The sequence below is a fragment of the Microchirus variegatus genome (genome assembly GCF_963457635.1).
Source record: "Microchirus variegatus genome assembly, chromosome: 14".
Classification (NCBI taxonomy): Eukaryota; Metazoa; Chordata; class Actinopteri; order Pleuronectiformes; family Soleidae; genus Microchirus; species Microchirus variegatus.
The window spans coordinates 12764925-12778716 of NC_139815.1; the positions used below are offsets into that span (position 1 = coordinate 12764925).

Here is a 13792-nt window from a genome sequence, read left to right on the forward strand (position 1 = left end):
CCGAATCTTCACTGCAGCGTGAGCCAGGTTTAACCAGACAGAATTTCAGGAAGAGACCAGAAAACCCTCAATTTTCCTCAAGCTCAGTGTCCTTGAAAAAGCTTTGCGACAAACTCCGGCCGAGCCCGTCAGATCATTTCTGTCGAGTTAGTCAAACATAAAAGCCTGATTGATGGGAGTGCTACTGACACGGTCATCCTTCTGACATCCATGTCTGCAGAGGACTTCACTGTTGGGCTCTTTCGTCACCTTACTGGGTTACAAGACCTTTTCTTCCTGGTCCCTGAGTTATGCTAAACAAAATGGTTTCTCCCTGCTCAAACACACCTGATTCAAATGGTCATTTATTTGAATCAGGTGTGGACAAACCTGCAGGACAGTAGTGGCTCCCCAGGACCAGGAGTGAGAAACCCTGCTATAAATCATTTTAAACACAACTTTCCACTTCTTACGATGGGTCATTTGTTGTTTTTTTCTGTTTTGTACATTTTTCATATCCATCCATCCATTTTCTACCGCTTTTATCCTCCGACAAACAACCATTCAACTATCCAACCATGCACTCTCAAGGTCAGTTTAGAGTGTCCAATGTACCTTATTGCATTAACCCATATTGCATGTTTTTGGACTGTGGGAGGAAGCCGGAGAACCCGGAGAAAATCCACGCACACACGGAGAGAACATTCTCACACTGTTGTATGGTGTAATACTTGGCGTTAACTTACTGCAACTCGTCATTACAGTATATTCCAAACCTTCCAGTCACATGACCAGACCATGTGCAGGATCCTCTTCCCATCAATTTCCCACTAAAAGTACAGCCTGAAACTGTATTTCTTTCTTTTTTTGTTGTTTACATTCTGCTTCTTCTTTTTTTCAGGTATTGTCATCAAATAAAAAAAAAACAGAAATGCTCACATGATAAACTGTTATATTGACAACATCAGAGTGTGACTCGTCTCAAATATTTACTTACGAGACAGAAACTAGGATTTCGTGCAAGTAATGCACTTTTACAAGTACTCCACCAGGTGGTGCTGTTTGTACAAACTCTTTCAAGATATAATACATAATGAATAATTAAGGTTGAACCAATAAATGAACCAACGCAGTTGAGAAAAACTGTGTAGTGTAGATTCACAGAATCACTTCACGCACACATACAGAAGAAAACACTGTGACGGATTCCAGTCTCCATCATTTAACTAGAGAACCTTTATTAAATAATTAATGGTCAATATTCATGAGGCGTCACTTTGATATTCCTCATGATGAAAAAGAACAAGTAGACCATTCCTCTGGTTTAGTGTGCATATCAGAGCTGACCTGCATGGCAGGACAGGGGGAGCTCACTGTTTTCCCCGAAACACATATGAAGAGTAGGACTAGTGTCAGTCACCTTTCAATTCAACCATTACAAAATATAACCAAGGAGTCCATGAACTCGTATTTCTTTCTTCTTTTTCACATCAGCATGTTGCTTTTTAAATCACCATTTTGGTGTTTGTTTCTTCCCTTAAGAAGGAAAACATATCTCTGGATTTATTGAATTGAAAGTTAAGTGAAAACAGTCCTAATTTTTAAAGAGTGCTGAAACAACAAACGATAACAACAAAACGCTCGGAACTGAAAATTCTTCAATTCACATCTGAATTGACAACTGTGACAAACCCCCACATGGAAGAATCTGCACTACTGAGAACACATACGTTTCTTTTTTTTTATATAATAATATTGCCATTGTGGGCTCTGGAGGAGTCTTTGACCTTAACTCTTCTCCTCTAGGCAAATGAGTTCACTCTTACTGAAGACAGGCTTCACAGAAAAAAAAAGACAGTTCTCTTTGAAAAAAAAGTGCTGTTGTATTCACTCAGTAATTCAAAAACTAGAGCAGTATACCGACTACACAGGATCGATTATTAATGTAAAGCAAAAACCAATGTGGAAACACAACCTGTGGGTCAAACACACAGCAGGTCACTATTTGTACAGTGAGAGGGCTCAAAGTGACGGCAACACGGGCTTTTCTGGAATCAGCCAGTGTTAGCACGTCGTGATCCTGGTAAGAAAAAGGTGTGCCGAAGCACAAACGCACTCAAAGACTGGCCTGTTTTAAGTTTTAAGTTTTAAGTTTTAAGCAGAGGGCTGGGCAGGAACGGGGGCGACCACGACTGGGAACCGTCGTGGTCGCCCACGAAGGTGTGCCGAAGCACAAACGCACTCAAAGACTGGCCTGTTTTAAGTTTTAAGTTTTAAGTTTTAAGCAGAGGGCTGGGCAGGAACGGGGGCGACCACGACTGGGAACCGTCGTGGTCGCCCACGAAGGTGTGCCGAAGCACAAACGCACTCAAAGACTGGCCTGTTTTAAGTTTTAAGTTTTAAGTTTTAAGCAGAGGGCTGGGCAGGAACGGGGGCGACCACGACTGGGAACCGTTTTCATAATAGCATTCACGCCTATGAATATGTGGTCTCAAAAGGTCAGTATACAGTGAGTAAATAGCCGACACGGTGGAAGCTTAGTCGCGAATGTATAACTCAACAAAAATATAAACACACCAACTTGAAATGGTGAACAAAAATAGAATGTCATGACATTTGCTCAGATTCTTGATGCATTTTGTTTATGGAATTATTTGTTTTGCTCAAACCCAGTAGTCCAGCGTCACTTGGCAATCTCAGATTGACTACAATCGCAGATTGAGTATTTCAACTCACGAGAGTCATGGAGCATGGCAGAGTGGTGGTCTATATGCGTGACCAGTACAAGGGCACACCAAAATGTGGACTTTTGTCACTTGTCAATATGCCACAGATGCCACAAATCATGAGGCAGCGTGCCATTGGCATGCTGATTGCTTGGTTGAGCGTTACAGCTGTGACAACACAACTGAACGACACCGTATTCACCAGACATGTCACCTATCGAACACCTTTGGGATGTTCTGGATAGGCGTGTCCGCCAGAGGGTTCCAGTTCCAGTTCCCCAGAACGGCCGCCAACTTCAAGTGGCTGCAGGAGGAATGAGACAACATCCCCCGGGCCAAGATCGACAACCTGGTGATGTCCATGCGGCGCCGGTGTAGCGCTCTGTGTGAGGCTAACAGTGGACACACACGTTATCGAATTTTGTGAACTTGGATCATCGACCCCTATTGTGTTCTTCCTGCCATTACTCCAGGACTTTTGTTTTGAAATTGATCCTCGCAAATTAAAGCCACTTAATTGATAAAGTTGTACTGTTATTTTTGGATAGTTACTCTGTTTTGTCACACAACAATAACTACTAAGTTTTTCTTGGTGCGTTTATATTTTTGTTGAGTGTATCTAACTGGCACTTTCAGTCAAAAATGTAAGAGCATACACTGGGAGAGAGTGAGTGAGTGACAACGCTGGCAAAATAGTCGACAATTTTCTACCACATCTAATGTAACCGATGGCTCTGCAACTGCAGCATGTTTTTTTTTCTTTTGAAATAAAAGATACATACACAAAACATACAGATTTGACTGTCCGCTAAGAGTCCTGGAGTCACTTAGAGTAGTTACCCCCCCCCCTCCAGACTTAAGCGAGTCAGTAGTTTCAGTGTCACTGCCATATGCAACAGAGCTGAAACGTCTTCTTTGAAGCGTGACTCTTTCTCCTGGCCTCCCATCAGAGTCTGGCAGTTTCTGGCTCTTTCTGGAAGGAGGCCAAAAACTTAAAAAGAAAAAACACTTTTCCTCAAAGTTTCCCAAAAAGTCATGACAACAGTATCCAAATAATTTCCCTCTGCTTTGACAAAACAAGATTCATGTTCTCTGGTCCATCATCACTCCTCAAGGTGTAGTGTAGCTGCTCGTATCCTTGCCGAAGTTGTAATAATCCTCCATGTCGTCCATGTTTGCTGTGGTGAGTTTGGTGAGGTTCTGGGAGCCACCATTGTCCATACTGTCTGGTGACGTGAAGCCGAAGTTCTGTCCTTCATACTCCCCCTGGTTTTCCATTTCTGGAAGAACGTCTGGAACATATAAACAAATCAAATGATTATAAAAAAGGGACTAAATTGCTCAAAGAACAACAACAATAATAATAATAATCAGGGTACCTGCAAGTCCAATTTAAAGCGGAACTAGACCGGAAGTTCCTATTATCGCTATTTTTTTTGGTGTGTATCTGCGTCATTACCTTGTTTATGAAGCCTGACGGTTCGAAACAAACAGTTCAGCCATTGCTGAGAATGTTGTGTTTTATTGTAATCTCGGGGCTCAACGAGATCACTGAAAATCCCGTAATAGTTACGCAAGCAGCGGTTCTCCTGAACAACTGATCGTCTTCCTCCGGGCGGTAGTCCGGGCACATCCGGTTACGTACATTGAACCGCAGAAGAAGAATAACGTCCGTTGTGGAGGTGTTTCACGAGCAACAGTGTCTTCTGACTCTGGGTCTGACTCCGGTTTAAAGTCATAAAAGGGACTGAGGCGGGGAGTCGTGACGAAGCTATTTTTAAACACTGTTAAAACAATGTTTTGATAATGAGGAGCAGTGCATCCGCCGTTCCAGAGGGGGGCGCTGCGCTTCTGAGAACGGATGTGCTGGATAGTACTGGCCAATCACAAGACTCTGTCTTCTGGGGGTGAAAGTTCACTCTGAAACATCGTGGCTGAAAAACACTGTCAGAAAAGAGGATTTCTATCGGCTATTTTACAGAAACTAGGAGGTTTTTGACCATAAAAACAAGTAAATATATGTAAGTAGACCTCCATAACTAACATTTATGTGCAACAGGACCACTCTATGTGACCTTTAAGACTTTTTAACACCACATTTAATGAAATTTAAGACCAAAAAACACTATGAATATATAATATAAATAGTTGGGGGATCCTGCTGTATTACAAACCAAGCATAGCATGTTTGTCATTCAATGAGACTCATTCAGACTAGCTAGCAAGCGTGCATCCTTCTCAAAGTCCCGCAAGAAAAAAAATAACATTAAAAAGTCCTTCCGCGTAAAATTTAAGACCTTTGAGCAACGTATTTAAGGCCAGCATATGACATTTTTAATGAATTTAAGACATTTTAAGGCCTTCATTTTAGATACATGAATTTTAAGGATGCACAGACAACCTGAATAATAATTCTAATAATAATAGAAACAATGAAGACATTTTTCAGATGTCACTACGATTGCCTACGAAACGTTTTACTGTAATACAAAGCTGAAAAACTCTATAATCTGGTTTGAGAGAATCGTGTGCCATATTAGATCAGATTTACTTCAGCAACATGAGCAGTCAAATCCAAACCCATGACCAGATGTTGCCGAATGACAAATACGACATAGTCTTTTTTGTTGTTGAACATAATTTGATAGCCATCACAAAACAGGATTCTGGATGTGAGGTTAGAAGGAGAAAGAATGTGTTCAATATAAACCAAGAAAAATACAGTGACAGTAGTGACGCGCTGCGCTTCTTACCTTGTCCCTCTGGTGAAACGTCCATTCCATGTTTGACCTTCATGTGCCTGCTGAGGTTTCCCTTCAGGTTGAACTTACTGGTGCAGTAAGGACACTTGAAGGGCTTACTGCCAGCGTGCAGGTGCATGTGGCCCAGCAGGTTGTACATTCTGTTGAAAGACTTGCCACATACCTGAAAACAATGAAGAAACATCATTTAAATAAAGAAAAATGTGACAAAAGCACTAATATGAGCTGATACTGACACTAGAAATGCTCTAACATCTGAGATTTCCTACATCTGAAATTTTCTATTCTAATATCTGAGATTTTCTACTCTGACATTTGAGATTTTCTACTCTAACATCTGAGATTTTCTACTCTAACATCTGAGATTTTCTACTCTAACATCTGAGATTTTCTACTCCGACATCTGAGATTTTCTACTCTAACATCTGAGATTTTCTACTCCGACATCTGAGATTTTCTACTTTAACATCTGAGATTTTCTACTTTAACATCTGAGATTTTCTACTTTAACATCTGAGATTTTCTACTTTAACATCTGAGATTTTCTACTCTAATATCTGAGATTTTCTACTTTAACATCTGAGATTTTCTACTCTAACATATATACATATCACATAATAACATTATTTTAGATGAAGACAGAAAAGAAGAGCTCAAAGAGACAATAAAAAAACAGCCGTCGTGTTTGCTGTTTTGGGGGTTGAGTGAAACACTCGCCTTGCATTTGAATGGCTTGACAGGCAGGTGGACGATCATGTGCGTCTTGAGCGTCTGTTTCTGGATGAAGCTCTTGAAGCAGACGTGACACTGGAAGGGCCTGACACTGTTGTGGATGAGCATGTGCCTCTTCAGGTTGGCAGACAGGGTGAATTCTCGCGAACACACATCACACTTGTGGCCTTTCATTCCCTGCGGAGTCAAAACAAAAGGATTAGTCATGCATTGCACAGTATTCATAGAATCTTAGATGTTTTTTGCAAGTGTCCTCCTTTTCACTTTTTTTTTTTGCATAAAGTGCCAGAATAGTTGCTGAATTCACAGGTTTTCAAAGTGCCAGATGTTTGTGTGCGAGACTCGGACTTAGTTTATGTAGATGGGCTGATGATTATGAACACAGTGAGCATTTCCAACTGCAAATGAGGCCTCCATTAACACCTCACATCTGTTATAAAGTCACACTCATTTCCGCCATCAGACGAATCTCTAGAAACATGATATACATATTTTCAGATTCCGATTTTCAGCTTCAGTCTACTGTCATGTATATGAACTATGTAAAGTCCTTACACTGCTCTCATAATATTCACATCCAACAGGAAATGCATGAACAGTGAGAAGCAGGTCACAATATCAGAGAGTTCACAGCAGCTAAGGCCTTGAGGTTTATCTAAATGAGTGTTACTGCGGCACCCGACTCTCAGCTCTGCACTCGGTGTCAGCAGATACACAAGTGGCGCTGAATAAAAGTGTTATTAACAAGACCAAATATGCATCATAGCTCACGCGTGTGTCAAAAGACTGTTGGTATAAGCAGACGACCATGGCAGACTCAGTCCACACAATGTCTGCAAAAAAAGAACAGTGTTCCTGTCGTCAAATACACACACAATACTTCACAATAGAGGTCATATCTCCTCTGAGGACACAGACGCCGCCTCTCTCAGTGTAGTTTTAGATTTTTGTTCAGTCAAACTTTGCAAAGTCACCCTATTCCACACTTGTGTTCGACAAGGATGACAGAGAATGAGAATATATACGGTATGGTGTCATAGATGTACAGAACTAAATCCAGATGAAAACACAGCGCTGAACAACACTGCACCTCACTTCCATGACCATTTGACTCTGGGAAACAGGTAATTTATTAAGATTTTTGTAAAGTGTTTATCCTACTGCTGACAGTGAGATTTTTTTTTGCAGGATCTTGCAAAAGATCAGTCCTTTTTGTAAACATGAATTATTTTTCTAAGGCAGACGGTCAATTCTCTTGATGATGTCCACAGGAGACACATTCTGGAGCATGTTCAACTGAACGGGTGATTAACTGTTACTCGTGAACAAAAATGAGCATACGAGCACTGACAATTACGGTAGCACTAAAAAGATATAACAAAGTATATTTCTGATGAAATAGCTTCCTATCCTTTCACTTTCCCCTTAAGCCTGGAGGTATTTATTTTGTTACAGTAAGATATATTCCAGCTTTTCCTTTTATGACCTAAAAACCTCAAGGAAATGTTTTAGTCACAACCAAAAACCAGACATGAAAACATAAAAAGGATGCAGGAAGTGGGATGCATGCCTGCAAGGCACATGCAAGCATGCTAACCTGTCTCCTTCACCAAGACCACAGTGAGGAAAGAACAGGAGATAAACTGAGGCAAGGCCTTCAGACAGCAGAGGTGTGGTAGCCTCGCTTTGGTAATCCAATAATACGCCTGTTCATTTTTGATTTCATTGTCTTTTTAATGCGACTAGGAAAAAAAGAAGCAGTCTCCTGATCTAAACATGTAATATTGTAAGTGTGTCTGTAACTATAGAACAGACTGTGTGGGAGTGTAAATGTCGGTGTCAATACCTTATGAGTGAGTGAATGCTGTCGCAGGTGGTGGAGCTGCACAAACTCCAGGCCGCACTGGGAGCAGGTGTAAGGCCTTGGGCTCTGGTGCTTCAGGAGGTGGTTCTGGAGCTGGCTACGGTACGCAAATGACTTGTTGCACTCGGTGCACTGGAAGGTGTGGGGGCCCTGATGGCTGGTCTGATGGCGTTTGAGGTGGGCGTAGGTGGGGAACTCCATGCCGCACTGCGAGCACACGTGGCAGCGGCCCCGCTCGTGCTTCACCTCGTGCGCTCGCAGCTCGCTGGGATAGGCGAAGCCGCGGCGGCAGAAGCGGCAGCTGTAGGGCTTGACGTCGGTGTGTTGGAGCATGTGCCGCTTCAGGTGGCTGGTCTGAGTGAAGCCCTTCTTGCAGACGGTGCACTTGTGAGGCCGCGTGCCTTGGTGCGTCAGCAGGTGGGTTTGAAGGTGACTGGGCTGCTTGAAAAGCTTCCCACAGTGTGGACAGGCATGCGGTTTGATGCCGTTGTGGCCCAGGATGTGCGTGACCAGGTTGTACTTGGAAGTGTAGGATTTGTCACACATGCGGCACTTCCAGCGCTTCAGGCCGTCTCCCACATCGACGCAGTAAGATTCGTCGATCTGAATGTTGATATCGAGACGGTCTACGCGGCGACCGCCGTGCCGACGAGGAGGCTGCGGGTGCGGAGGCTGCTGGTGCTGTCCTCCCGCGCTCCCGTCTGTCCACATCATGCTCTGGCCGCTCTCTTCATACTCGCTCGCGATGCCCATTTCCCCTGAATCGTAGCTGCCCACCTCACTGCTCTGGAAGTAGCTGCTGATGGCTTCCTCCTGCTGCGTGGGCTTCATCATGTTGTTCCCCTGGTGCTCTACATCTGCTTCCTCCTCTCTGCCACCTCGACCATGGTTTCCTATCGGGCGCTGGCCCTGCAGTCCTCGGTGGGCCTGCTCCCCTCCTCTGTGGCCGACCTGTGAGGGAGGAGGGTGTCCGTGTGCGTTGGCTTGCTGTTGGTTAGTTCCATCCCGGTCGCAATCTGTACAGTTCTTGTTACTGTTTCTGAGTGCGTTGGGATCGACTTGTACTAAACCACCTCTGGGAGCCATGTTGTTAAGCATATGGACACAGGGGGACACTCCAGAGTTCACCACTTCCCCTTTCACGTGGGAAGGGGCCACGTCACCGCCTTGAAGGCCGTGACGATCAGGGCCGACCATTTTCCCGTCTAGATGTTGAGGCGGCCCCTGTTGCCACCTCCTCTGACTGCAGCTGGGTTGCATCTGTCCGTCTTCCCCCAAGTTGTCTCCTAAGTAATCTCCGTTAGCTCCGATAAGCTGGTCTGCGTACTCGTAGTCGACTCCGTCTACTGGGGGCGCTGGGGACTCTTTGGGTTCGCCGGTGTAGAAGCCGTTAGGTGCAATAGTAGCTCCAAACACTTCATTCTGGGAGATGAGACCTAGCACGGCGGCCTGGGCCAAGGACAGCACAACTACTGGATCTGTCTGTGTGCCTATGTCCACCAGCCTGGCCATTACCTTGGGCTCACATCTACCCAGGCGCCGGCTCGCCTCCTCCTGGAAGAGAATGAAGAGAGAAGCACATCAAGACACCAGCAAAGCAAGGAAACAATTATACAAGCGTGACTATAAATATACACTTTTGCTCCATCTAAATTTATGATTTACTTTGTTGAGGGGACATTTTTGTTCCCTCTGTTATCAGTTGTGTTGATTTAGTTTTTAAGGCCATCTCATGAACAACAATTGCTAGGACACAACAGCCCAAATATATCAACTGTCAGACTCTGGGCATTTGGGATTTGACCCAAGTTGAATTACAGCACAGCAAAAGTAATCAAACAAGGACGAAAAAGGAGTCGAGACTTATCATCCAATGTGTCGTTTTTTTAGCTGGTTGTCAAGAGAGATGGGCAGAGGGGTAAGAAAGGCATTTTGATATTGAAGAGCCCTTCATTGCATCACTTAGAAGAGAACATAAAAACTATAGAGAGATAGACGGAATCCCTTACCACAGTCAACCTGAAACAAGGCTTTCAAAAAGCAACTTTCAGATCTAGTGGCTGAGACACAAGAACTATGAAAGAAAGCATCATAATACAGCTAACCATGTAAGGTTAGTGTGTGTGTATGAGTGTGTGTTGTGAAGGATTAGCTGGCCTACTGATCTATACAAACTCCTTCAAGTGCAAGACAAGGGGGGGAAAGAGAGGAAAAAACTGAGTGAGATTAAGAAACGAAAGAAAAAAAAATGGAAAAGCAGGAGAGGAAATAAACAGACGAGAGCTGAAAGAGAACAGAGGGGGAGAGAGGGAAAAAAGCAGATACTGAGAGAAAGAGTGAGAGAGAGACCAGGCAAGAGTCTAGTGGATGGGAGGGAGAGATGAGAAATGGAAAAAAAGAAAAAAGAAAGGTAAAGGGAGAATAGAGAATAGATAAGGAGAGAAGGGTGGGGAGGGGGATAGGAGAGAGAGAAGGAGCTGAGAGAGAGGAAGGGTAGTGCTGAGTGGAAGAGTGAGAGGGTGAGTGTGAGGCAGCAGGCAATGGAGAGCAAGAAGAAGAAAGAGAAAGAAAGATATGTTGAGACAGAGGAAGGGAGGGAGGGAGGGGGGGAGCAGTGAACAACCAAGAGACAGAAGGAGGAAGAAAATGACAAAATGAGACCGAGACAGAACTAAAGATAAAAAAAAAAATGTAAAGAGAAGAGAAGAAGACGAGGAGAATACGGAGGAGTTGACAGAAGCCGGAAAGATGGACTGAGAAGGAGCTAATGAGTTGATGCCAAGTGACCTTAATCTGAATTTGTGAGGAATAACAAGCACGCACATGGCAACTTAAAAAAAAAAAAAAAAAAAAAAAACAAGTAAACACCATCTACAATTTCTACCCCGACTTCCTCAGTGCGAACAAACCCACGTCGCCCTTCCACCTCAGCGAACAAGCCACGAGCGAGAGCCGGGGGGGGAAACTCACCGCGCTCCTCCTGCTGTGAGGTTTCAGGTGCTTCAAGGATCTCATTCTCCAGTGCAAGTGTTGAGTGAGAAGAGGCTGCATTTGCTTCCTATTTATACATGAGGGACTGAGAAGGAGGCGGGGCCAGAACGTCGCCTGCCCTCTCTCCACTACCACCACCACCTCCCTTCTGCTTCACCACAGTTTCAGTGGTGATTCCACACAAGCTGAAAACACAGGCTAGACACACACAAACAAACAAATAAACAAACAAACAAACCAGTTGGCTTAAGAACACATGCCTCACGTCACTGACGCACAAGGCTCCTTCATAGTCTGGTGATAAATCGGCGATAAAGTCACCTCAAATCACAAGACGTGCAGGCACCAACAACAAAAATAAAAATCAGTCTGAAAACATGAGGCACCTCCTGCCTCAGTCACCCACATTTCCTCCATCTTTGTCTTTCACTGTCTGACTTTCATCCTTTATCTATTTGCTCCTGCAGCCCTATCTATTGCTGTGTCCTTCTCACTGTTTCATCTCTCACTCTCTCTCTCTCTCTCTCTGTGAATCCTTCTCTTATCTTCTTATTTATCAAGTCGTGGGTCAATGATTGGGGGTAAAAAAGTATTGGGAGGATTGTGTCGTGCACAGACTCAGAGGCAAGTCTCGAGAAGGAAAGAAGGTAGACGAGAGAAAGAGACAGAAGGTGACTGACGAGGAGATGAGCGAATGAAAGACAGGCAGGGAAGATGGATATATAGAGAGAGGGAGAGACAGGAGGAGGAGGAGGAGGAGGGATTGGAAGGAGAGAATACTAAAGGAAAGAAGGGGGGGGCAGAAAACAAGAGAGAGACTGAGGGGGATGGGGAGAGTTGAGCAGAATGCAGTAAAAGAGTGAGAAAAATATGGAAGATGGATGAAGGGAAGAATTGGTTAGAGGAAGAGATAAAGGAGAGAATAAAGGTGTTGCACTTCTCATATCCCTCTCTCCTGGTCTCAGTCTTCCCCCTCTCTCTCTCTCTCTCTCTTTCTCACACACACAAGATTGCAGATTGCCACCTGAGGAACTTTCATATTCCTCCATATCATCTTGAAAGCGGTCAGCAAATTTAGAGACACGATTTAGAGAAATTCAAGAAGCCCATGGCCAAGTGGAAGGGAATTGGCTTGTAACCAGACCGGTTCAAATCCAAGGACAGGTCAAAGGTTGGGGTGCCCCTGAGCAAGGTACCCAAACTTCCCAGGCTCACTTGTTCACTATAGTGGTGTGGTGTATCCTGGTATACTCATGCATCAGGATCCTGTAGTATCTGACTTCACCATCAGGTGGCAGTGCAAGTCTAGATGCGGGGAATAGGACGCATTCCTACCAAAGAAGAAGAAAGCTATGAAGAAAACTAGAAAACTTCATCTCCCTCGGACACCTCTGGTTTGAGCGACTCATCAGCTGAAAGGTCCGTCAGGGTCGCCAGGTCGCGGCTCGGGTGACTGTCCTTGGCGACTACTTCTTCTGTTGTTGAAATGTTGTTTTTCTGCTTGGTGAGCAGTTTGTGCTCTTTGCACACGCTTCCAAAATCAGCCTACATGTTGATGCCGCAAACCGCGTCATCAACTGTGTGTGCTGTGTGCAGAAGTATACCAGGGCCTTAAAAAATTATGTGTTTAATGCAGATTACTATCACAAATTGGTTCTTGTGCAAATAAAAAACTACTTCTAAGACTATGGCATTCAATTACTGTCCTAGCTCCACTATACAAGCACTGGTAGGGAATAGATTTGTTGTATAATGTGTCCACCACCACTCCACTATAAGACTAACCCCCGGCGCGTTACGTCGGAGAATGAAAGAAGCTGTGTTGTTGTCGTTTCCTTTATACACACAGTCTATCGTGGGATCTCCTGTCCGTTCAGGATTATCGCGTGATCTTCCGTGAATACCGCTGGCTCCCAAGGCACCGCTGTGCTGCCATAACGTGCTTGGTGGGGATTGACGCCGGTCAGAGGACGGTGCAAAACCGCGCCGCTGACGCTCCTCTGCTATAACGCAACCAGTGGAAATCCTCCTTAAATGTCCGCTTTTATCCTTGTTAGGTGACTTCCCGGTATAGCATGCGGTTCGTTGTTAACATGTCAATCATCAGTCTTCCTACATTGCGTTAACTTAAATGAACACTACATTCTTGTGTAAATGTGCTGATTGTTCCACACAGGACAGGCATGTCCTGCCAGTAACGAAACTGAGATGACAAAAGCAAAAAATCAACACAAAAGGAAATCTGACAAATTAAAAACAAATGTCTCAGAGGAAATTATTCAGAAATGTTAAATAATAAGGTTGTAATAATCATAGATGTGTGCATCATTAATAATCCAATGCTTGGGTTTGCTGTATATGCCGAAAGGAGTGTTATCTCTTCAGTATGCTGCACAGCCACCTTCCATTTCGATCAATCATGTGTCCACATGTCACAGAGCACATCTGCAGTAGGTCGGTCTGAGTAATAGAAATGTGAAACCACTGACAGCCATGTGTTTTGGTTATGAGCTGCACAGACAGTATTTTAGCGATGCTTCCTTTAAAGGTAGTAGTTTGCTCCCCTGAGATAAATCAACACTCATACGTACAGCTGTGCTCAAGACAAAAGACGACCAAATAAAAGTCATCACTCAAGACAAAATGGGATTTGATCGAACAAATCTAAGATGATGAGAAAAAAGACCTTTATATCAAGTATGACCTCACCAGTAAAGTGCAATGGAAACAAAAAGTAC

General features: G+C 44.0%; 1 protein-coding gene across 1 annotated transcript in view; it reads right to left on the minus strand.

Annotated features, from left to right (window-relative positions):
* Positions 1-3740: 3740 nt before the first annotated feature.
* The window catches only part of znf710b (zinc finger protein 710b), a gene marked incomplete at its 5' end in the record, with an annotated part of 15342 nt that continues 5290 nt past the window's right edge, over positions 3741-13792 (minus strand). Inside the window, 4 exons of the mRNA XM_083900551.1 lie at positions 3741-3997; positions 5459-5630; positions 6185-6376; positions 8046-9617. Coding sequence (XP_083756677.1) covers positions 3816-3997; positions 5459-5630; positions 6185-6376; positions 8046-9617 — 2118 coding nt within the window. The 3' untranslated portion in view covers positions 3741-3815. The remainder of the gene's footprint in view (positions 3998-5458; positions 5631-6184; positions 6377-8045; positions 9618-13792) is intronic.